This window comes from Macaca nemestrina, chromosome 9 (genome assembly GCF_043159975.1).
Source record: "Macaca nemestrina isolate mMacNem1 chromosome 9, mMacNem.hap1, whole genome shotgun sequence".
NCBI lineage: Eukaryota > Metazoa > Chordata > Mammalia > Primates > Cercopithecidae > Macaca > Macaca nemestrina.
Genome location: NC_092133.1, coordinates 40231803 through 40256571, shown reverse-complemented (window position 1 = coordinate 40256571; position 24769 = coordinate 40231803). Strand labels below are relative to the sequence as shown.

The 24769-nt window shown below is 36.0% G+C and overlaps 2 protein-coding genes across 8 annotated transcripts in view; one reads left to right on the top strand and one right to left on the bottom strand.

Moving 5' to 3' along the window:
- The window catches only part of LOC105480074 (phosphodiesterase 6C), a 50205-nt gene extending 44268 nt beyond the window's left edge, over nt 1-5937 (top strand). The window contains exons 19-22 of the mRNA XM_024792502.2: nt 2523-2597; nt 3024-3107; nt 3484-3634; nt 5817-5937. Coding sequence (XP_024648270.1) covers nt 2523-2597; nt 3024-3107; nt 3484-3634; nt 5817-5875 — 369 coding nt within the window. The 3' untranslated portion in view covers nt 5876-5937. The remainder of the gene's footprint in view (nt 1-2522; nt 2598-3023; nt 3108-3483; nt 3635-5816) is intronic.
- Nucleotides 702-24769, bottom strand: part of LOC105480064 (protein FRA10AC1) — a 43650-nt gene continuing 19582 nt past the window's right edge. For 6 of the 7 annotated variants that reach the window (XM_071069473.1, XM_071069479.1, XM_071069475.1 and 3 more), the window contains 5 exons: nt 24541-24583; nt 21939-22057; nt 17117-17155; nt 11227-11305; nt 702-10325 (listed from right to left, as the gene is read on the bottom strand). In XM_071069473.1, coding sequence (XP_070925574.1) covers nt 10283-10325; nt 11227-11305; nt 17117-17155; nt 21939-22057; nt 24541-24583 — 323 coding nt within the window. In that variant the 3' untranslated portion in view covers nt 702-10282. The remainder of the gene's footprint in view (nt 10326-11226; nt 11306-17116; nt 17156-21938; nt 22058-24540; nt 24584-24769) is intronic. The other variant, XR_011607734.1, reaches the window with a different exon arrangement.

Below are 24769 nucleotides of genomic sequence, written 5' to 3'. Positions count from 1 at the left end.
CCACATGGCTGGGAAGGCCTCACAATCATGTTGGAAGATGAAGGAAGAGCAAAGGGATCTTATGTGGTGGCAGGTAAGAGATAGCGTATGCAGGGGAACTCCCCTTTATAAAACCATCAGATCTTGTGAGACTTACTTAATATCACTAGAACAGCAAGGGAAAGATTTGCCCCCATGATTCAATCACCTCCCACTGGGTCCCTCCCACTGGGTCCTTCCCATGAATTGGGAATTATGGGAACTACAATTCAAGATGAGATTTGTGTGGGGACATAGCCAAACTGTATCAATGAGATGTCAGAACAAGATCAGGATGCATCGTTAGTGTTTTCCTCTATCAAGGGTGTTTTTGCTCCCACAGACTATTCTTCAATGTGCTGTGAATTATAAGGCGGCACTGGCTGTGACATGATGTCTAAGGTTGCTTTCCACAGAAGTTTTTCCCCCACCTTGGGGAGGCACTAGTCTACCACTTGCTTTCTTACTAATTGGATGAAAAAAATCTCTTTTTCCTCCAATAATTTCTAGGGAAACCCCTAAGCAGAAAAGAGCCCAGAATTAAATGGGTTTAACTGTTAAAGTGGGTTGTATCTTTTTAAAAAGATAGAATAATTGGAACTCATTGTAGGGGAGAAAAAATACCTATTTCTCACCCATCCTAGGTTCATGACTGAGGCCCCTATAACAAAAGACAGATTAACAAGAGAAAAGCATACACATTTATTTGTTTTACATGTAATACAGGAGCCTTCCTAAGAAAACAAAGACCCTAAGGAACAGTTAAACTTGTGTATTTTATGCTAGGTTGGATGAAGTAGATAGTCACGGAGAAATTGAATTCAACAAAGAGGGTATGATCTAATCACGGGGCAGCTTAGCAAGGACAATTTGTTCAGATTCTTCTTGGCATCTTTGTGTCTCTGGCTCCTTTCCTCCAGGAATAGGGAGGGCACCTCTTGAATGAAGGTCTTATTATCTGCTTCAGGGGAAGGTCAGAAAATCCTTACCTGGTTTTATGACCTACTTCAGGGGAGAAGGTGGGGAGAAGGTGAGACTGATCTTCCTGCTGCTTTCGTTTCCTCAAATTCCATCATCTTAAAATATTTTGGGGCAGGGTGTCCTGAACTCCGTCACCATCAAGTCCAAAGCTAAACACTTTCCTCTCCTTCCACCTCGACATGCCTGCTCTTCTTCCTCTGTTCTTTATTGATGTGGTCACCTAAGCTAGAAACCTGAGGTCTTGCTTGAGCTTATCTCCCTCATTTCAAAATCATTTCTATCACCCTTGCTAGTACCTCAGTTCAGACTTTTATCAGAACTGTGGTGGCAGCCTCCTAATAGATCCTCACATCAACTCCACAACTTATCCTCTGAATTGCTGCCATGTCTCTACACAGAGCTCAACTCAGCCATTCTACTCCTTAAAAGCCTCATACTCCCCATTGCCAGAGGTTTCCAACTTTTTTTTCTCCAAAGAAGTAAAGTCTGTTTTCTCCCAACAAAACTTGCCCAAAGATCACTTTATAAAAGAGAAAAAAGCAAAGCTACTTTAGCTTTCATCTCTCTTGGCCTCCACCTTCTTGGGTCCTAGAGCACTTCAGAGGAACCCTAGGCTCCAGGAGTAAAGAGCAATGGCCTAGAGAATCAAATTCAAGCTTCCCGGCAAAATTTACATGGCCTGTCACTGCCTGTCCTTAACTCACACTCCCAGAATCATTTCCCATCACCTTCTCCCATGTCATTGCTTCACACTGTACTCACGGAAGCTTTGTACGTTCCATTTTATCTCTGCAAATATTCTTCCCCTCCTCTTTTCCTGGAAAACTACTCTTATTCTTGACAATGCAACATAAATGCTACCTCCTTCCTTCATGAAACTTATCTTTACTCCCTTCTCCCTGGCCCATAGCACTTACATTATTACTGTTATAGCACTTAACCACATTGTATACATGACTGTCTTCACTAGACTGTGAACATTTTAAAGAAAAAGATCATGCCATATTCCTCTTGGCAAGCCTGGATCATGCCAATGTAAAGGCAGCTAGCAGGTGTTCAATGAACTTGATACATTTTTTTTGTAGTGATATAAATTAATGCTGGAATATCCTCACACTGTAATTAGGTAAAGCTACATACTAATGGGTGTCTGTCACATGTGCATTCACAGATATATACTAGATGCTAACAGGACAAAGAAGAACTTGGGAAGCATTAGAACTTAAAGCATAATATTTAATCCTCCTATTTCTCCTTTTCATTGGTGAGAAGTGGCGGCAATAGTAAATGGGAGATAGATACTCCCAGAATAAGCCTAGAACACTGAAGTAGGAAGAAAAAGCTCCCCTTTCCCATTTCAATATAATCTGTAAATGACCTCTTTTTAAAACTTAAGAGCATATGGTTTGATAGCGCCTCAAGCACTGACTGTAAACTTGATCCTTAAATGTCACTTGTACTAATAAAATTCAAGTTCTCTATTCATAAGTGGATTTAGTGAACCAAGCCTTTCTCATTTGCAGGTAGCACTTATGGTTGCAAATGAATTTTGGGAACAAGGAGATCTGGAGAGAACAGTATTGCAGCAACAACCCATTGTAAGACCTTGACATAAAAATGCATTACTTATTAAAAGTTATCAGGACAGGCCGGGCTCGGTGGCTCATGCCTGTAATCCCAGCACTTTGGGAGGCCGAGGTGGGCGGATCATGAGGTCAAGAGATTGAGACCATCCTGGCCAACATGGTGAAACCCCGTTTCTACTAAAAATACAAAATTAGCTGGCCATGGTGGTACGTGCCTGTAGTCCCAGCTACTCGGCAGGCTGAGACAGGAGAATCGCCTGAACCTGGGAAGCAAAGGTTGTAGTGAGCTGAGATCGTGCCACTGCACTCCAGTTTGGAGACAGAGTAAGACTCTGTCTCAAAAACAAAAACAAAAACAAAAGTTATCAGGACAAATCAGTTTGTTTTGTTCACTACATCTTAGAAACCTGTCTTAAAAGGATTTATTTCTCTTTCTAGCCTATGATGGACAGAAACAAGAGAGATGAACTACCTAAACTTCAAGTTGGATTTATTGATTTTGTTTGTACTTTTGTATATAAGGTAAGTAAGCAAATTATTTGAATTAAATATATAAACATTTGGATGAAAATTTTTCTTTCAAACTGTCACCAAAATTTAAAAGTCACCCATATGGAAAGCCATCAGGGGTGTCATTGTTTCTCCAAAGCAGTTTGAGGTTTTACCCTAAGGGCTGGAATAAAAGGAGAGAACTCAGATGTGAGCAAATTGAACACTTCGTTAGGCAGGCAGGAAAGACATCACCTGTCTCTTCCCCAAACTTCACAGGCCCGGGGTTAAACTTATCCTAGCAGCTCTGAGTGCTGTAACAATTCCTTACAGCTCATTCTCTGCATATGAAAGATCCTGAAAATTAACTGTATGATTTATGTAGTTTCTGACCTAAAATTCTCTTTAGGAGTTCTCACGGTTTCACAAAGAAATCACACCTATGCTGAGTGGTCTTCAGAATAACAGAGTAGAATGGAAATCTCTAGCTGATGAGTATGATGCAAAGATGAAGGTCATTGAAGAGGAGGCAAAAAAGCAAGAAGAAGGAGCCGAAAAAGGTTAGATGGGCTCTGTTTTTGCTCCCTGTAGTTTAGCCAGAAGCTAGGCTGAGCTTAGTGGCACGTGACAAAGGCATAAAGAGTCACTACAAACAGAAAACCTGCTTTACTGGTGCAGACTGATAATTTTAAGAGGTTGACTACTGGTTTTCAGGTTCCTCCCCCCACCCCCACCCCCCAAGCCCCACCAGAAACAACATCTTATGTACATAACTCCAGATAGAACTGACTGGTCCAGCTGAAGTAGAGGTTGGAGCTAGGCTTCTTCATCCTTCTAGAAGGTGGCTCCTCTACAGAACACTGGGTGTTTAGGAATAATATGAAAACTACAGAATCTGTGGGATTAGGGTTAGGTGAGAAAAAACTTTTTGTCCCAACATTACACATTAGCTGTGAGACTTTGAGCAACTTGCTTAACCTCGCTGACTTTAATATTCTTCTCCATGTAATGAGGTGGTTTTATAGATCTTCAGCTTAAGGAAGCCCTACATGTAGAATAAGGTTGAAATTGCCTGTCTCCCAAATGTCTCCACATTGGGAGATGTTTTTCTGGCATGAGATTCCTGTGCCATTTTTTTCTGGCATGAAATTTCTATTCCTAAAGCCACTTTGTCAAGTTTAATGTTGTTTTTGGATTCTTAAAATGCTTACGATTAACTATTAGTTCATCAAATAGCCAAAACATCATCTTGAAAGTGGAATGCTAATTTCTGTCTTGAAAGTTAATCACTCTAAAGGTTTTGTAAGCAATTGTTACTGCTTAACAAAGAAATCATCTCTATGCGGAAAGGCCCTGACATGTTCCTTTTAGGTAGTTCTACTGCATTTAGTGAAATTTTAAATAATTCATAGGAGAAAATACTTTTCTTAACAAAGTTAAGGATGTCCTTCAACAGAATAAAAACAGGAGTTTCTGACTCCTTGATATCCATTCACTTATGTGACTCAGACGTCTTATCTCTAGAAAGCCCTATGTTAGGCAGGCCCTGGGGAAAGATGGGATCCTTTATCTTGAACAATTTACCATTTGGTGGAGGAACTAAACATTGTGAACCAATGCACAATTAATGATCTCAAAGAAGGCACTTGTGTGTATATGGGGCATGGAGAAGGCTTTCCTGAAAACAGGCATGGGGAGGAAAAGTAAGAAAATACGTACAAAGGCTTGGAGTAGGAATAAGCTTGGTGCAATTGAAAAATTTTTAAGCTGATATGGCTGGAGTCTAGAGAGCAAAGAGTGCAAAGTACATATGAAGCTGGTAGTGCAGGTAGCTGCCAGATACTGTACTGCCTTGAAAGCTGGGCTAAAAATGTTCATGTGTCATTCAAGAGATTTAAAGTAAGATATGACTTGCATTTCAAAAAGATAAGTGATTTTTACCCAGCAAGTGAAAAGTGAGGGTATTTCTTAGTACTATTGCATTTAACCTTTATCTCAACTTTATTATGAAGAGATGATCAGGTCCTTTAAGTGACCCCTGACATTGGATATGGCTCTATACTTTATTTGCATAAAAATTTACTTCGGAGTTTTTTTCTACTACATAGAGAATTCTTTGTGGACTAAGATCATTATTTTGTATTGCCAGGCATGGAGCTTTGTGGATCAAGCTCAGATTTCCAGATTGCATTGTCTCAGTGAGAAACTAAGATGTTAACTGGCCAACCATTTATCAGATTCTATTTTTTATTTATTTATTTTTTTGAGACGGAGTCTCACTCACTCTGTCGCCCAGACTGGAGTGCAATGGCTTGATCTCAGTTCATTGCAATCTCTGCCTCCCAGATTCAAGCAATCCTCCCACCTCAGCCTCCTGAGTAGCTGGGATTACAGGTGCATGCCACCACACTCAGCTAATTTTTATATTTTTAGTAGAGACAGGGTTTCACCATATTGACCAGGCTGGTCTCGCACTCCTAACCTCAAGGGATCCACCCGCCTCGGCCTCCCAAAGTGCTGGGATTACAGGCAGGAGCCACTGCACCCAACCCAGATTCTATTTTTTGAATGGACCAACTCTGAATATGAATTCAAGTTTTTACATGGTCAAATCCATAGTACTTGCTAGGTTAAAATGACTGACTAGTCTATAAAATTGACACTACTATCATGGGAGTATTAGAATAAAAACACTATATATCCACTAACTCCTAATAATATTGCTTTCCTTGATTTTACTAGCTGCTGAAGATTCAGGAGGTGGTGATGACAAAAAGTCCAAAACATGTTTAATGTTGTAATATAATCTAACTGGTCTAAACTTCAAATATCGTTTTACCTTTGAAGAAAACCAGAAAATATTCAAAAGAACTTCAACAAATCATCAAGTAACAGAGTAAGAGGATCTTCAGAAAAACTACCCTGTGACTATGAAGAAAATACATATTGCTAGCCCAAAAACCCCAAGGGCAAAATAAAGTTCAACAAAAGTGCAAAATATGACAAAAATGGGTACATTTTTCGTGCCAATTTATTTTAAATTAAAAAATATGCAATCCTGAAACTAGTCACAAATTCTTTTTTAAAACATTAATTGTATTTATTTGCTAAGGCTGCTATAACAAAGTACCACAGACTGGGTGCTTAACCAATAGAAATGTATTTTCTCAAAGTCTTGGGGGCTGGAAGTTCAAGATCAAGGAGTTGGCAGGATTGGCTTCTTGGGAGGTCTCTCAACTTGGTTTGCAGATGGCCATCTCCTCCCTGTGTCTTCACATGGTCTTCCCTCTGTGTGTCTGTGTCCTAATCTCCTTTTCTTATAAGGACTCCAGTAGGACTGGATTAGGGCCTACCCATGTGACCTCATTTTAGTCTTAATTACCTCGTTAATGGCCTTATCTCCAAATACAGTCACATTCTGAGGTACTGGGGATTGGGACTTAAATATATGAAATGGGTGAGGGGTGGGGGAGACACAATTCACCCATAACATTTGTAACTGTGATTCACACCTCGAACCACTCCCTGAACTAAAAACTCACAACATGTCTTAATAAAAGAGTAAACGCAATACAGAATATATAGTGTTGTAAATATGGTATAGAAAATAAAGTAATGAAGTCATTTTATTCAATGTTATTCCATCTGAAATGCTTTTCTCTTTCCTCTACTTTTACCTTTGAGAATGGAATGATGACCAAACTATTTTTTGGCAGTTTATTAAAACTATGCCTTTGTCCTACACTCTGCCTTCAAAGTTTGAAATCAATTATTTTGGGTGTAACTAAGAATATTTTTTATGGTTCAGAACTATTCTTTTCATTAAAAAGAGTATCAATGCACAAGATACTAACTGGATAATCGTAATGCAAGTTAAAGCAGCTAATGAATATTATGCATTAAGAAGTATGTGATTGGATTATGCAAGAACCTTGTTATCAAAAATAGTGGGGAAAAACTTCAACCAAGATGACTTTCTAAAAATGATTAATAGAACTACCTACCAAACATTCTAAATATTAAATTGTTAAGGGAAACTAAGGGCAATCAACTACTTCCACTGCATGGTATATGTCTGTCCAGATATTAGAGAAATTTAAGATTTCTTCCTTTAGTTATCTATAATCATAGATAAAATTAGAAAACAGAATAATAATATAGTATGCCATATATTTTGTTGTAGATTTTTTTTTGTCACAAGCTATCTACATTCTAATGAATTGAAGATCAATGAACCTATATATTTTGTAACAGACAAGACCACGTTCAATTTTGAGCAGCCAAGAAATGAATCACCATTTGTTTTATTTTTATAAGTTAGGTATTTAGAATTGCAAGACAGCTTCTCTCACATTAGAATGTAAAGTTTATGAGGAAAGATTTTTGTCTATTTTGTCTGTTTTGTTCACAGCTCTATTTTGGCACCTAGAGCAGTGCCTGGCACAAGGCAGGCACTCAGTAATATGAATGAATACTATGTGAATAAATGTTACAACAAACAGATATAAATAAGGTATGACAGTAAGTCATACTTAAATGAGTATTGTTTATTAAATGAGTATTGTTTATTAAAGTAATCAACTTAGCTAAGTGATGCATGCTCCCTCATTTCCACTGCTTAAAATAATTGTGAAACTCCTTCCAGAATCACTATTATTTTAAAAACCATGTAAGAAACTTTATTCCTTTAGCCCTATGTAATTTTGGACCCCAAAATATCAGTCAGCTCAAACAACTTCCCCTCCTTAGTCACCAGAAATTGTATTGAGGTTAGAGATGTCGACCACTGAATGTCTGCCAAAGAGCGAGTGTAAGAAGGCCTAACTTCAATACCCCCAGACAAGTGGTCTGCTGACTACTACTGACTGCACTATAGCGAAGTTTGAGACAGGTAGGTAGGAGAATTACTATTTAAACTCATCGTGTTAGAGGCCTTTTCAAGACTCCTTAAAAACATGACTCCCATTATCTGTCATTGTGCACGAGTGGATTAAGTGTTGTGATTTTATATAAATTTATAAATGAGCCTGATGTCATAAACCTACTTGAAATATCAAATATACTGATCTATTTTTAAAGGGTCTTTAGATATTCTTCCTAAATTCTTAATTTTAATTTTGCAGGAATTTTATTTTCTGACAACCACTAAACAATGGACATATTTTTACCATAAGAATGTTTAACTGCATATATTATACAACTAATATCAGTCTTGCTGCTGGACATTTCAAACACTTTTTCCTCAAAAATATAGATTCATTTTTACACACTACAAGTAGTTAGGTTAAAAAAAACAATTTCTTCAAGAAGTGAGAGGACTATCAATGTTAAACACTGATAAACCCAACACTGATTTACTTTTCTGAAACAGGTTCAGAAATGATTGCCTAATTACTTCCTAGATGGTTCCTTTACAGCCATGCCCAGCTCAGTGCCTCACACATAATAGAAGCCTGATAAATATTTGTGGAATTAATGAATAACAACTGTTTAATAAAAGGAAAATCTCTGATAATAACCATTTTAAAATAAGATAACAAATTACTTATTTTGCAGTTTAATGCCAATCATTCCATGTTTAAATGTTGTTTAAAATAGTATATCTTCAATAAAATACCTGCTTATGTTCAGTTCATTTTCTATATGTCCTTTCTGTTATTCATCAAGTCAAGCATCTTCTCCTATATCTATCCATTTGCTCTTTATAAAAGCAGATCTTTACCTGTTTTCAGAAATCAATAAACCCTTTTGAAAACCTGATTTTTGAAAATTTGAAATTTATGTACTTTTCCTCCAAAAAACATACACAGAAGTTTACACATAGATTCTAAAAAGGCTTGGATCTCCTGAAGTACCTCCATAGACCCTTGCAAGTAGGATCTTATGTTAAGAAGTTAACATTTTATAATATATTTCTGCATAGAAGTTCTATTAGTCCGTTTTCACACAGCTGATAAAGATACCGGAGACTGGGGAAGAAAGGGGTTTAGCTGGACTTACAGTTCCACATGGCTGGGAAAGCCTCAGAATCATGGTGGGAGGCAAGAGGCACTTCTTACTTGGTAGCAGCAAAAGAAAATGAGAAGGATGCAAAAGCAGAAGCCCCTGATAAAACCATCGTATCTCATGAGACTTATTCACTACCACAAGAACAGTATGGGGGAAACTGCCCCCTTGATGCAAATTATCTCTCACCGGATCCCTCCCATAACATGTGGGAATTATGGGAGTACACATTCAAGATGAGATTTGGGTGGGGACACAGAGCCAAACTATATCAGAATTATATTCATATTTGCATGAGTGTATCTGAGGTAAGATACACGCACATCGTATTATTCAGTTAAATTATTATCTTATTGCATAATCTCTGCTGGGGAGTCAGTTTTGTGAACACATGAACTGTTTTAGACTACTAGGACCTCACTGGCTCCCTGTGGTAATCATTTACTTAACAGCAAATTATCCACAGACTAGGAGGTCAAATTTGATTATAACAAACTCTCTTAAGTGGTAGAGATTAAGAAGGAAGCAAGAGACAGGCTAGCTAAAAACCTCAAAAAGCAGCCGAAAATAGGTGGTAATGGGAAAGCAGGTACTTAAAAGATGGGTGCCAGTTTATCAATGGGAAAGAAAGAGGTTAAAGACATACATAATCTACTTTAATCCTAGTAATTTAAAATAACTGGCAGAACATGGTGGCTCACACCTGCAATCCTCGCACTTTGAGAGGCCAGGGTGGGAGGAATGCATAAGGCCAGGAGTTTGAATACCAGTCTGGGCAACACACGAGGACTCTGTTTCTACAAAAGAAAAAAATTAAAAACAAACAAATCTAGTATTGGTGGCTCTAAAAAACAGAAAAAGAAAAAATAATAAAATAAAATAATGAAGGCAAGAGAAGATAAATAATGAAGGCAGTGCAAAAAAACCTACAAAACGTAGGAGCAATGGAAACTGTCCAGCTCTGTCCTCTAGGAGCTAGATAAAACAGAATTGTAGATAAGCAATTGAAAAGATATTTAAAGGACAGGAAAGTCTTTAATTGAACTAACGAATTTCCAAAGCATCTGACATTCTGAGAGAACCTGGATTTTTATTTCCAAAGACACCACACAAGCTGTAACTTGCAGATAAAAACTTACATGGAATTTCAAATTGCATGAAGTTTAAAACTTCATGAAGTTTCACATTAAGTCTCTCTCGTCTTATAGAAACAAATCCTGAAAATACTCATCAAATTCTTCTTCCCTATTTAAAAAAAAAAGCATACATATTAAGATCGATAAATAGAGTAAAAAAATTACATGATACATTATATGAGATTAATAAAAATAAAATAAGTCAACACATTGGCTGATTCTGCTATATATCAATATATTCCCATGATTCAGCCATCAAATAATTCTTAGTTTCTAGAATAATCATAACTATACCCAGATTGATTAAAATAAAAATATTTCATATGTTGGTACCTCTCCCTAAATGTATTACCTAAAATTTTGCTTTGAAATACTTTTGAAATGTCATTGCTTCTCTTTACTTTTTGGGCTTACTTTATAACTTCTCTGTTCATTCTCATTTTAAATTATAGTCTGCTCAAGAAGTGAATAAAAAAGAAACTTTTTAAGGAAAAATGTAAGCCTAAGATATACCGGGGAATGACTAAGGGGAATTGGGTAAATCTCCTTAGGCTGTAGTTTTTTTACTACACTGAGCATAGTAAATATATTATGTATTTGTAGCAGTAAATACTATTTTACTTTTAAAAGACCAGTGTGATAGTAGTGTAGCAATGTAGAAGTGTACTTCCCATGCAAGGGGCTCCCTGGCATAGGTTTATGATAATCATAGTATGATGGAATAGGCTTCTCTGGAAGCTTAGGAAACAGCCATCTCTGAAGAAATCCAAGCAAGGACCAGAGGGTCATCTGTTAAAGTGAACTGATTAAAGATTTATTTACCAGGAGGAAGCTGGACGTGTTGGCTCTTATGACAATGGCTGGAAATAAGCTCTAATCTTACCAGGCTACGCAGTCCTTGGCATTAAATAGATCACCATGATGTTGTATTTTTCCATTAATAAAGCCATGGTTATAGCTTCCTAAACTGATTGAAAAGGTACATATTATCTATTAATATCAGCACTTACTGTGATTTTTCATCTGTCTCTGGTAGTGGACCCTTCCAAAGTTCAGATTCTGAAGCACTTTCTTCCTCATCAGAATTTCCTGTTCATTTAAAAGAGATGATTTTTAAAAATCTATTATACTTAAAACACATTTTGAACTATTCGCCAATAATTAACTTTTTATTTAACTCAGCTTCAACTTTTATGGCTCTCTAAAAATGGAATTCACTCTCACATGTACAATAAATTCTTTTAAAACATATATAAATAGGCCAAGGGATACAAACAGTCACAGCAAAAAGGCCAAGGATTTTAAGTCTCATGGAAATTTCTCTAAGTTACACTGAGTTAAAGTAGCAATTCCAATATTAACTCTTATAAGTGAATTATCTCTTGCAATATAGTTGTTTCTGATCTAGTTTCTTCTTTTTCTTGGTTAACAGAAGACATGCAAGTTAAGATTTACATTTGTAGAGAACATGTTTACATTAAGATTAGCACCTTAAGAACTGAGCTAGTATGTAAGACAAGCTAAATTATTAAAAAAAATTGTCAGACATTTTAAAGAACTAATGCTGATTACATAATGAGAGGAAGCCTGTTTCAGTGAAGAAACTGGCATTCTCACACACTGCTGGGAGTCAAATTTTGTAAACCTTCTTCTGGAGAAAAATCTGGCAATATAGATCAGTTTAAAACACATACCCTGTGACCAGCAATGCTGCTTTTAGGAATTTGATTATTTACATATATAAATAAGCACCTCTGATACATATGTACAAAGATGCACATTGTATAAGAACAACAACAACAAAAAAACCTAATTCCCCACCAATTAGGGATTAATGACTAGTTAAATAAATACTGTACAGTTGTTTAAAAACATTAGCATATCTGTATGAACTGCAATAGAAAAATGTCCACTCTATATCAAATTTTTAAAAAGTTACAAAAAGTATGCATAGTATAACATATATATTAAAAACATATGCACATTATATACATACATGTAATTTTATATATGTATTGTAAGTTTGCAAAAGCCAACCAAATTTAGCAGTGATTATATTACCTGTGGCCCTGGAATACTTTTACTTTCTATTTTAAACATTTTCAAATTGTTTGTATTTTAAACAATGAGCACGAATTACCTTCAAAATCAGTAAAAACAATAAAGACACTTTATATATAAAAATATGACAAAATAGACATGTTTCAAATAAATCACCTTTATTAGTCAACTAAAATTTTAAAAATATGGCAAAATTATCATGCAGTAACACTATAATCCACAAAGTAGTTACATTAGCAAACAATTCCTCTCCAATAATGATTATTAGTCTAAAAAAGAAGTGGCACAAATGTGGCCTGTCAATACAGAATGTCCTTTAGTTAAACACAACATAAAAATAAAAAGAGCATTGATTTGTTACGGTGGATCTAGCCTTTTACCTGTTGGACTCTGATCCTTGAATCAACATGTGTGTCTGAACTTTGCTCCTAACTGAATCTATTCTGGCACCAATTCCAGCAAAAATGGCAAAAGGGGGGAGGGCATTTTGTTTTCTAATGATCTACATACAAATGACAAAATTTTAATCTTGAAAACAAGATTCCTGGCTCAATGACAGCTATCACTGGAATGGCCAGTGTCCCAAATTGATAATGTGAAGGAAAAAAAGAATTAAAATCTTCTCTTATTTTTATGAAAACTCACTAATATGAGATAAAGAAAGCAGAGAAAAACTAACTAGGCCTAGTAAGGTTATTACTAGTGTATTACTCTGCTAATGTTAATGATGCCAGAGAACAAAACCTACAAGGCCTTTAGAAGTGGACAGCTGTTATCCTGTTCTCTTCCAAGAGTACTTCCCACATGCCAGCTTTCTTACACCAGCTTTCTGATACCAGTCAATCAATTTTACTAAAAAATCAAGTCAGTTTAGAGTAACATTATAAAATAACTGTCTTAAAAAATACCCATTAAAAAAGTGGCCAGATATCCCTAAAGAATCAAGTCTACAAGACTGGACTAAACGACCTTTACAGTCCCTTATAACCCTATGAATCTATAGTATCCTGGTTCCCTGAGGGTTGGCAGTCACTACAAATCATTGCTATCATAACTGTTACAACCTGCCAGGGGCGGGAGGGGTGTTAACTAAGGACATAACAATTGGAAGAACAGGCAACACAAAAGAATGCATCACTGTCAAATCTATTCAGTAATTATTGGTAAGTAGGGATCGGAATTTAAGTCACTGACTTTCTGAGTTGAAAGGGGAACCTGGAAGTCATTTAATCCAACACTTATCCAATGAATGAACCTCTCACTGCAACACCTCCACTAACAAGTGCCAATTCAATTCATGCTGGAACACTCACTACTCCAGAGGCAGCCCATTTCTCCATTTCTTTTGTCAGGCAGTTCTAAGGGACAAGTTTTTCCTTAAATTAAGGCAAAAATCTGTCTTTGGGCAGTTCTGCCAACCCAGAGTCATAAAAAATAAGTCTCCTACATAGTAGAAGCCTTGCAGTAATTTCCATACAGTAATTTCCATGTCTGCTTCCTCATCTCTTCCCTCCCATCCCTTCACTCTTCTCCCAGGTAAACATCTGCAGTTACTCCAACATTCTTCCTACAACATAATTTCAAGTTCTCGCAATATCTCAGTTTTTTTCTTCTTGACCTGCTTCAAGTTTTCAATGTTCCCTTTAGAGTGTGGTGCCTAAATAAATTGTACACAATTTTCCCTACATATTTTGAATAATGAGTAGGCCTATCATCTTGGTTTTTGTGGATATTATATGGTAACTAGTAACTTGCCCTACTGAAGCAATGGCAAATGTCTCCAATAATCATGGTAACAAATGGACAGGTCAGATTTTTACAGACTTAACTTTTGATTTCATCAATTCCAGAGAACAAACACAGGATTTATATGTCTGTATTTTTCTTTTCTCCAATAACGATGATAACTACAGGTTATCAAGGACTTACTTTGAGTCAGGCACATACTTTACACATATGTTTTCTCATTTGATTCTGATAATAATCCAACAAAGTAGGTCTCTTTATACTCATTTTACAGACAGAAGTGAAACATAGACAGATGAAATCATTTAATGTGGATCTGTACAATGCATATGCCAAAACTGGGGTATAAAGAATAGACATACAGTTGATTTCACTGATAAGCAGTTATTGATTGATGATACAGGTAAAGGGCATAGACTTTGGAATTATAAACTTCTGTTTAATCCCAGCTTTGCCACTAACTATTTGACCTTGGACACTTTGCTTCAATTCTCTGGTTCTTGGGCGGTCTCATGTGCAAGGTGACCACAGATAACAATACTTGAAATTTGTTAAAAGGGCAGCAAATCATCAAGTTGTACACTTTAAATATATAATTTTTAAAAACTGAGTTTCTTCATTCATTTAAAGACATTCTCTAGGTCTTGATTTTTCTCATCTACAAAATGAGGATATTATATGCATATTATTAGATGAAATGAGGTAACATATCTAAAGCACTTGTTACTGTGCCAACAGAAATTGAGTTTTTCTCCATGGATTTGGTTTTAATAATCCAGAAGTCAAATGAGTTAAGAAGGTAACTGAGTATTGTCCAAATGGAAATAAAATAAATAGCAAAATGTGAGGTCTGAAATTGCCAAGACCATGTAATACAGATGACTGACCGCCTGAGAGGATATCTGGGGTTGGCATACCATAACAATGTGTATGTTTCCTGCTTACTATGGTAAATAACTTTCTGGCTGCCAAACAGCAGGTCAGCTTGAAGTGGATAATTTACTTTTTCAAGGCCAAACTAGCTACAGGTTTCTCAGATTGGATATAGTCTTCACAGTATTCACCCTGCTTCTACTAGTAAAATTTGACCTGGCTGAGGAGAGGTAAAAGAGCATTAAGTGCTACTTCTAGGAGGCAGGGAAGGATTCAGAGGGCAGGAGTGAAAGACAGTGGGAGGGAGAAAGCAGGCAGAAGAAATAAAAGAATAATATAAATCAGTGATTCAAGAATTTCCCCCAAAAGATTTTTTAATAATAAAAAATTAGAACTGAAAAAGGGGAATTTTTTCTATATTACATAAACATTCACACCTCTCACTGTTGGAAATGGATGAAAACTAAAATACACTTTCCCACTTTAGCCTGTGTACACCTTTGTTGAAGTATGTACCTACGATTTCATCCTGAGATAACATTGGTCCACTGATCTTATACTTGGCAGTATTTTTGAAACTGTCACTACATTTTACCTAATTTAGGAAAGGACTTCCTGATAAATTAGAATTTACATGCAGAGAAAGTGTCAGTGCTTTAAGATACTTCAAATATATTGAAAACAAAGTTGGTACAAGCAAAATAATTATAAGGAATATACTATATTCCTAAGCTAGAGGAATACCTCCATCATCTCCCTCTCCACTAAATTTTTAAACAAGAAATATCTTAAAATTTCTATTTTTTCTCAGAGCAAAATTTCTGATAATTGAATATTTAAAATTTCTTAAGAATTATACTAAACGCAAATAATGTTTATATTTGAGTTTTGGAATTTGGAATAATTATCAAACTTTTTTTCCCTGAGTTTGCCACAATAAATCTTAAAAGTCATAAAAAATTTTTTTTCTTAATTCTTAGGTTTATAAATAACCAAGTGACCAGGTGTGGTGGTTCACACCTGTAATCCCAGCACTTTGGGAGGCCAAGGCAGGCAGATCACAAGGTCAGGAGTTCGAGACCAGCCTGGCCAACATGATGAAACCCTGTCTCTACTAAAAATACAAAAATTAGCTGGGCGTGGTGATGGGTGCCTGCAGTCCCAGCTACTTGGGAGGCTGAGGCAGAAGAATCACTTGAACCTAGGAAGCGGAGGTTGCAGTCAGCCGAGATCGTGCCACTGCACTCCAGCCTGGGTGACAGAGCAAGACTCCGTCTCCAAAAACATAGAAGAAAATAATCAAGTAAGCCTAGAAATCTCAAGTTTCTAAATTTCTATGAAATAAGTCTAGACAGTATAAAATGGATGAGATATGCTATTGAACTACACCTTATTATTAGGCCTTGAGCCTACTACAAGTCTTTAAAAAATTCAACACTGTATTACTGTTTAGATTCAAAGCTACTGTTTGTTACGACACAAATGGATGTACCCTTTTATAAACCCATAGAAGACTCTTCTCTCAAAACTGCCAGGAAAAAGCTGAACACTCTAGGAGTTCTCATTATTATCTTATGGGTACAATTAATCTTTCTACTGCTGGTTTCGCTCTTAGGTTTGGTTGTTAGGAAGAACACTGACAAATCTGTGATCTATCTTTGCAATTATGCAGGACTTTTTGGAATACAATTGTGTGTATAACTGTAGCTTTACATTGCTATTCTACCTTATTTTTCCATTATTCTGACTTTTTTAACCTTAAAAAAATGTATTGTGTATGTTTTTATAAGTCATCGTGAATACTTTTTGGAATATTTCAGGGAAAAAAATTATAAAATTTGCAGTAAATACTCAACGAAATCCAATCTGTTTTGATCCAAACTAGGGAAAACCATAGGACTAATTTAAATCCATTTCAACCTCATCCCTTTATCTTTCTTCCTTCACATTTTATAATATGAAATTGAAAGATATATCCATTGTATTTACTGGAAAAATTTTTAATGTTCTCTATACTTAAAATAAGAAACTTCTTAACACCCTTAATTGGGGAATAAATCCTATACACCTTTGGCCTTTTTTCTACAGTTTTTCTCATGTATAAAAATAATTAACAAAAACAAAAAATAATTCACATCAGAGCAAGATACAATTCATGGGAAATCTAAATTGCAAATACCTCAAATGCATATTTTTATTAAATAAATACTTGTTACTTACTCTTTAGAGAATCTTCTGATTTCTTTGAAGATGAATGTCCTGAAAAGGAAACATCATTGATTTATTAAGTATCATCCTGTAGTAGTGCAATCATTGTAGCTGTAACCAGAATTCTTAGCAATATTCTAGTTTGCTTATAGTCTTACAGATAAGCACTTCACTGTCTTCTAATCTTTCATGTTCCTTAGTCTTATCTCCCTAATTAAAATGTTGCATTCTTTTAGGCAGGGATCATATCTTATGTTCTCATTGGTCTGTAATAACCAGCACAAAACTTAAAAAATAATGAATACCTGCAAAAAAAAAACTCATATTGCTAAAAAGAAAACCTCACAGATTAGCTGCAATATAAGTAATAATTTATTATCTATAGAGATGTTCAACATTTGAAAGCAGTTTACAAATAAATACTTGCTTTTTATAGTATCTTTTCTAAAGTCATACGCAGATGAGCATTAGTTCTCAGTAACTGATGAGAACACATACAATTATGTCATAAAACAAAAATTCTCAGCTCTACAATGGTCATCCAGTGACAGAAACAGAGAGAGAAAGGCACTAAAGATCTATCAGTGTAATTTGTAAAAAAATCACCATGATACAGAGCTTCCTGCAATAAGACCTCAGGGAAAATATTTCTGAAGGATGATAAAAAAGGGCAGGTGACAGATAGACAGTAACAATTCCTCCAATGTTCCTGGAAGGAGGCCTCATAACCCAAAGTTTTTGGCCCCTTTAGACCAGGTGAAGAGTATAAGAACTACAGGGTAAGGAAATAGGAAATGTATTCTTTCCTGTCATCCTCTAATGAGGAACATGATACTTGCTTCCCAGTATCCAAAGGTCTACAGGTAAAAAAGACGTTAGGCTTAATTTGGAGGCCCAAGGACATAATTAGAACCAAAGGGAGGAAGCTATAGATTTGGGCTGAATGTAAAGAGAAACATGCTAGCAATTACACCTACCTGAAAATGTAAAGCATTATTTTTGGTAGTAGTGGGTTCCTTTTCCCTGGAAATGTTGAACCAACGCAGAACAATCACATGATACACAGCAGTGCCTCTCAAACTTTAGTACATATGATTTGCCCTGGGAACTTGTTAGTAGATCTGGAAGGGTCTGAGACTGTGAGTTGCTAACAAGTTCCCAAATGCTGCCCAGAGGACCATACTTTGAAAAGCAAAACTAAAGAATATCCTTTCAGTCGTGATTCCAGAACTGATCTCTGAAGTTCCTTTGACTTTGAGAAAATGTGGCTGAATTCACTGATTCACTCACTTACATTTATTGAATGCCTACTATGGGAGCAAGCACTATCAGGAATTAGAGATAACAAAGTAAACATGTCACATAGTCCCTTCCCTTACAGAAAATAAACAAATTATTCCAAGGATATTATGTATTTCTAAAGGAGAAGTGAGAGGTATTATTGGAATATGTAAGAGGAACATCATCTTATTTGGAGAAGTGAGGTGAAAGGGTGCCAGGATGGGCCTTTCCAAGGAACTGAGCTAAGCTGAAACCTGAAGGATGAGGTAGCTTTTGGGAAAGGGGTGATGGTGAGACAGATAAGATTCTGAACATTTTGCCAAGACAGTCTACCTCAATATCTTGTTCTCTCCATACCTGCTAAAGCGGACTGGTCCTTAAAGTCAGTTATTGATTTTTCTTACTTTTTCTCTCTATCCATTCATTCAACTACCTAGTTCATCCATCTATTACTTATTTAACATTTTCTAAGACAGTAACCTAAAGCTATGAGAGTTGATGGGATTACACTGGGAGTACAGAGAGAAACTAGAGAAATCTAGGTAAGAGCACCGAGGAACTCTAACAGCTAAATGTAAGACTGAGAAGGAACTTCAGTTAAAAGCAGCTAAGGAGGTTGGGTGTGGTGACTCATGCTAGTAATCCCAGCACTTTGGGAGGCCAAGGTGAGAGAACTGCTTGAGGTCAGGAGTTTGAGACCAGTCTGGGAAACAGCAAGACCCTGTCTATGCAAAAACAAAAAACAAAAATTAGCTGAGTGTAGTAATGTGGGCCTGTAGTCCCAGTTACTTGGGAGACTGAGAAAGGAGGATCACTTGGGCCTCAGAAGTTAAGCCTGCAGTAAGCCAAGATTATGCCACTGTATTCCAGCACTCCAGCCTGGGGCCTGGATGACAGAACAAGACTCTGTCTTCCAAAAAAAAAAAAAAGCTTCAGCTAAGGAGAGCCCAGCAAGAGAGAAATAAAACTAAAGGAAGTTGTTTTGAGGCATGCCAACAGTCCGAACGCAGCTGAGATGTTAAGCATTTATTAATTACTCTTCAAGTCTGGTCCAAATTAAGGTGGTCTGGCAAGAAAGAATCAAATTAATGATAAAGCTAATTCTAGATGATCCCAGATAAGGTATAAAAGAGTTCCACATGGTTTTCCTAAAAGTTTGCTAAAATTTTGTTATTTTCTGTTATATACCATAGAAGTTGGGGGTAAAAAAGCTGTATTTCTACAGACTTTGCTTTCAAAGGCACTCTAAATAGAGAACACATAGGAAAGAGATGTCTCAATTCCACCTGGCTTTGGTCTTCTATCCCTGAAGAATCTTCAAAGTCTTTTACTCTCTCACTATTACTTATGTTGAACATGAGCTAGTGGGGTGCCAGGGATATAGCAATGAACAAAGTAGGAAGAATCTCTGCCTCTTTTTGGCTTTTACATCGTCACATGTGTAATAATGGAAAGTGTCAGGAGCCATGACAGCATTACATATGAGAGTCCTAATTTAGATTCAAGGTGGGGGATGAAATCAGGAAAGGATCGGAAAAGACGTTTAAAAGCTTAGACCTGAAGGATGAGCTGGGATAGAACTGAGGGTTTTAGGAAGAGAAGATGCAGCATCCATGTAACCCCTAAAATTGAAAGAGGCTTGACATTTTGCAGAAACTGAAAGACTACATGGGGGGAGTATGAACGTGAGGTATGGAGTGGTGAGAAACAAGCCTTGTATGGTACACAAGTTCTGGATCCCACAGAACCTTTTAGCTTTGTCCAGGATTTTGGTTATCAGCCTAAAAACAACAGGAAATAACTGATTTATGGAGAATGGATTAAGAGGAGGGAAGGTGGAATGGCAGGACAGAGGCGGAACCCGTAAGGAGAATATAACAGTAGCCTATAAGAGAAAATATAGAGGTTTGTAGTAGGGTGGAGAGAACTTCAGAAATACATACTCTGGGGGTAAAATTCACAGGACTTGGTGACAAATTAAACATAAATAATAAGGTGAAAGAAAGTATCAAGGATAATCCCCAGATTTCTGATATTAGTTTTTAGGTCAACATAGGTGTCATCTACTGATGGAACACTAAAGGAAAAACGTCTATAAGGAAGATCACATGCATATCTATGCATAATATGAAGGGTCCAATCCCAGCCCTGAACCTTAGTATTCATCTACCTCATCTATTTTGATTGTACTGAGTAACATTTTATAAAGTAGAGACTAGTTCTTTCATTTGGAATATGCAGTGATTAACATGGTATCACAGTTGTGATAAGAATAAACATATAATACAATGAGGGCAACAAATTTCTTAAGTGACATATTAAATATTTTACTAGCATATAAGGATAAATAACTTTTTAAGACTCAAAAGATACTTTTAACATTTATTGGTTAAAATTTACCTTAGAGGGGAAAATAATTAACATAGAGACAAAAAGGCATTCTGCTACAAATGCCATCTCTCAATAAGCAATAAAATGACAATATCTTCCTCTCACCATCTATCAATTTTACGAAGACTAAAGCTTGGTGACACCATATACTTGAAGCTATGGGAGTAGACAGTATCACAAGGGCATGTAGATTTAAACTCTGCTACATAATGAATATATCATGATGTGCAAGAAGTAGTAAATGCTTCTAAGAATGCAACATATCTAATGATCTTCATAGCTGGAGCAAGAGAGCCCTCTCCTGTCCAAATATTGTATTAACATTGGCTTGAATCTAATTCAATTACCTATCTAGATTAAGTATGATTCACTATAAATTACAGCTGATTTGACTTTACTTTATTATGGACAAAAAAAGCAACTAGAAGTAACCTTCGTAATAGCTAATATGTGCCAAGTACTATGCAAACTGCTTAATGAATTATCTCATTTCAACTTCTGAACAATTCTAAAAGGAATCATGACCATTTTACGCATAAAGAAATTGAGTCTTAGAGAGCTTAAGGACTGCTGAGGAAAAAGCAGGCAGTTCTAAGTATATGTGCACAGCACTATGCTAGGTTCTGAGAACACAGATACATGACAATCTTTCTCATTTCTAGAACCTCATAAACTAGTGAAAAAATCACACAGGCCATTATAAATAAAATCAGTATTATAATTTTATATTGATTTATAGATTACAGACTGTTTAAAGGCACTGATCAAAGTGCCTTTCACATTCTCATTTGAGTTTCCACAACAAGCTTGACCAGCATGAGATATTCACCTCACCCCTATACACATAAGAGAAATAAAGCAGTTCAGTGACTTATCCAAAGTAACAAGTCTGTAGGTGACAAAGCCAGGAATTAGAAAACTGTTGGCAATATTATACTATCTGCCAAAAATGAACTAAAATTAACCCTCTTAATTAATTTAGAGGAGTTCTTAAAACTCCTATAAGTCACTTTAAGTTCATATCTAAATTCTCAGTAAGTTTCCTCTCAATTACCATAAAATGAAATTCTAACTGCATTCACCAATTAGATGAATGAAATACGGCAGATTATATTTCATGCTCATAAATGTGAGTAGATGCTTTATCTTAATTTCCTTTTACCTTTATCTTTTTTCTTGGAGGCCTCTTCTGCAGAGGATAATCTGGATTTTTTACGTGATGACTCTCCACAATCTGTTTTGGTTTTATCTTTTCTTTTTTTTGACTTGATTTCTTTTCTCCTTTATGTTAAACAATATAAAATTAAAGTTAACTTTTCCAACTGACCTTTTCAAAAATAAAAACCATCATATGAACAAAAAACCAAATCAGTTAAAATACTTATTTTTTAAATGTGATTTATATAATAAGGAATGTTAAGTGAGTCTGTAAATATTTTAGGCTAGTATATTAATTAAAACTATTCTGTAAGACAATAAAGTCTTAACACTGAGACAAATAATTATTTTCTATAAGTTCTGTATACAACCATAGTAAATACAAATTATAATTGTATTTGTTTTCTTCTTTCTATATTCTATCACTTAGCCTTTTAAAACGAAATTACAAAAACAAATCTCATTTCTCTTCACATAATCCATATCCACCTACATGTTAAAAAAGCACAAATAAGGTGAAACTGCTGAACAGCTCTAAGCCACCAGTAAATAGAAATTTCTTCTCTTAAGAATAAAGGAATATAGTAAAAGCATAATGGAATGAAAACGGAAAGGTCTTATTGTTAATTCATATATCAACATCAGGCCACTTATAATTTATACTCTTATTGTTGCAGTTTTATCTCTTCTAGGCCAGGTTTACAAGGTTGGCAAGCAATTACTTAATTTTAATAGGTTAAAAAAAGAAATACTAAATGGGAAAAGGTGATAATGCTGAAATTGGGACTGGCAAGGAGGATAGAGACAAAGGTAAAGATTACTTTCAAAAAACTTGTTCAGTAGATTTTCCAAGTTAAAGTACATATACCAAATGCTATAATAGTATTTAATGCAGTCATCACTTTTGCCTATTTCGTAAGAATCATTTCCATTTTGAAATGAAGTTCAAAAGTCAAGGTCAAAACAAATCTCTGGTTTCTTTCAATATCACTGATAGGAAGGGGAAATAAAGGTTTAGGCTATTCTAGTAATCTAAAAAAGTTCCAGCTCGGTGTGGAGGCTTATGCCCATCATCCCAGCACTTTGGGCGGCTGAGGCAGAACTGCTTGAGTCCAGGAGTTTGAGACCAGCATGGGCAACATAGGGAAACACCATCTCTACAAAAACTTAAAAAAAAATTATCCAGGTGTGGTGATGTACACCTGTAGTCTCAGCAATTCTGGAGGCTGAGATGGAAGGATCACTTGAGCTCAGGAGGCTGAGGCTGCAATGAGCCATGATCACACCACTGTGCTTCAGCCCAGCCAATAGAGTGAGACCTTGTCTCAAAAAAATAAAGAATAATGAAAATAATAAAAATAATTCTGCTAATTTTAAGAATTAAAAGTATTATTTAACATTTATTTTTAACAGCTAAAGTACTATATAGGCACATTTATGACAAAGCTGTTATTTTTTGACAACCCATGTGATTGAAAAAAAAGAAAGCTATTCTAAAATTAATATGCTTATGTATACATTTTATAAAGTTGCAAAAGTTGAACTAATTTAACTGTTATTCAGGGCATAAAACCTGACCATCACAAAGGCAAGTTGCAAAGAATCAGTCTGAACATCTTTAATGCCAGGTACTGTGGCAAGCAATTTACATGCACTTTCATTTATTCCCCACAATAGCCTGAGTAGCCTCATTTTTACAGGTGATAAAATTAAATCTTACAGAGGTTAAGCAGTTTGTCCAAGAGGAAGCCTAGTAAGTGGAGAAGCTGAGATTAAAAATGCAGGTCTGATTTCAAACCCCATCACTGCAGGTCACTGGTATTCCCACACATTCAATGTGGCAGATACAGTAAAGCTCATTCAATAAAAGCCTGATTTTAACTTTTTTTTCTTTTCTTTTCTTTTCTTTTTTTTTTTTTTTGAGACAGAGTTTCGCTCTGTTGCTAGGCTGGAATGCAGGGGCTCAATCTCGGCTCACTGCAACCTCCGCCTCCCAGGTTCAAGTAATTCTCCTGCCTCAGCCTCCCCAGTAGCTGGGATTACAGGCACCTGCCACCACACCCAGTTAATTTCTGTATTTTCAGTAGAGACAGGGTTTTACCATGTTGGCCAGGCTGCTCTCGAACTTCTGACCTCAAGTGATCCACCCAACTTGGCCTCCCCAAGTGCTAGGATTACAGGCATGAGCCACCGTGCCTGTCCTTGATTTTAACGTTAAAATGAGTATAGAGGTGTCTAATCCTTTGTAAGAACAGCAAACTCCAGCTAAAACACTGTCTAAATGAGACACAAGAACCGCTTTATGAAGTCTGCTTTACAACGTAATTTCTAACATTAAAGTGTCAGGACATTGGCTCCAAACTAAAAACTCTAACATCCATATACCACCCCACATAGGCCTTTACATTTAAAACTGCTTGGCAAGAATAGGGCATGGTGGACTTCTAAACTCCTGGTTTATGTAGCCATACGACAATGCCAGATTTTCTACATGATCAACCAATTCAACCATCAACCACCCAAGTCTACACTTAGACACTTAGTGCAGGTAAATGACTATATCCTGGATTACCAAATATTAAGAATGGCATTTTAAAAGACATTACCTGTGATGAAAATTTAATTTAATGGAACATTCTTGGCATAACCCTAAAAAGAAAAGACACCAATGAATGGTTGATTTTGAATAACCACACTGCTAATCTAGTTTTAATATCATAAATTTGCACTTTCTTTATATTCCATTACTATAAGAGGGGAAACAATCTGAAAACAATCCGACCTTCATCACCTCAAAAATGCAAATACATACACACATACATATAATAAAAATAC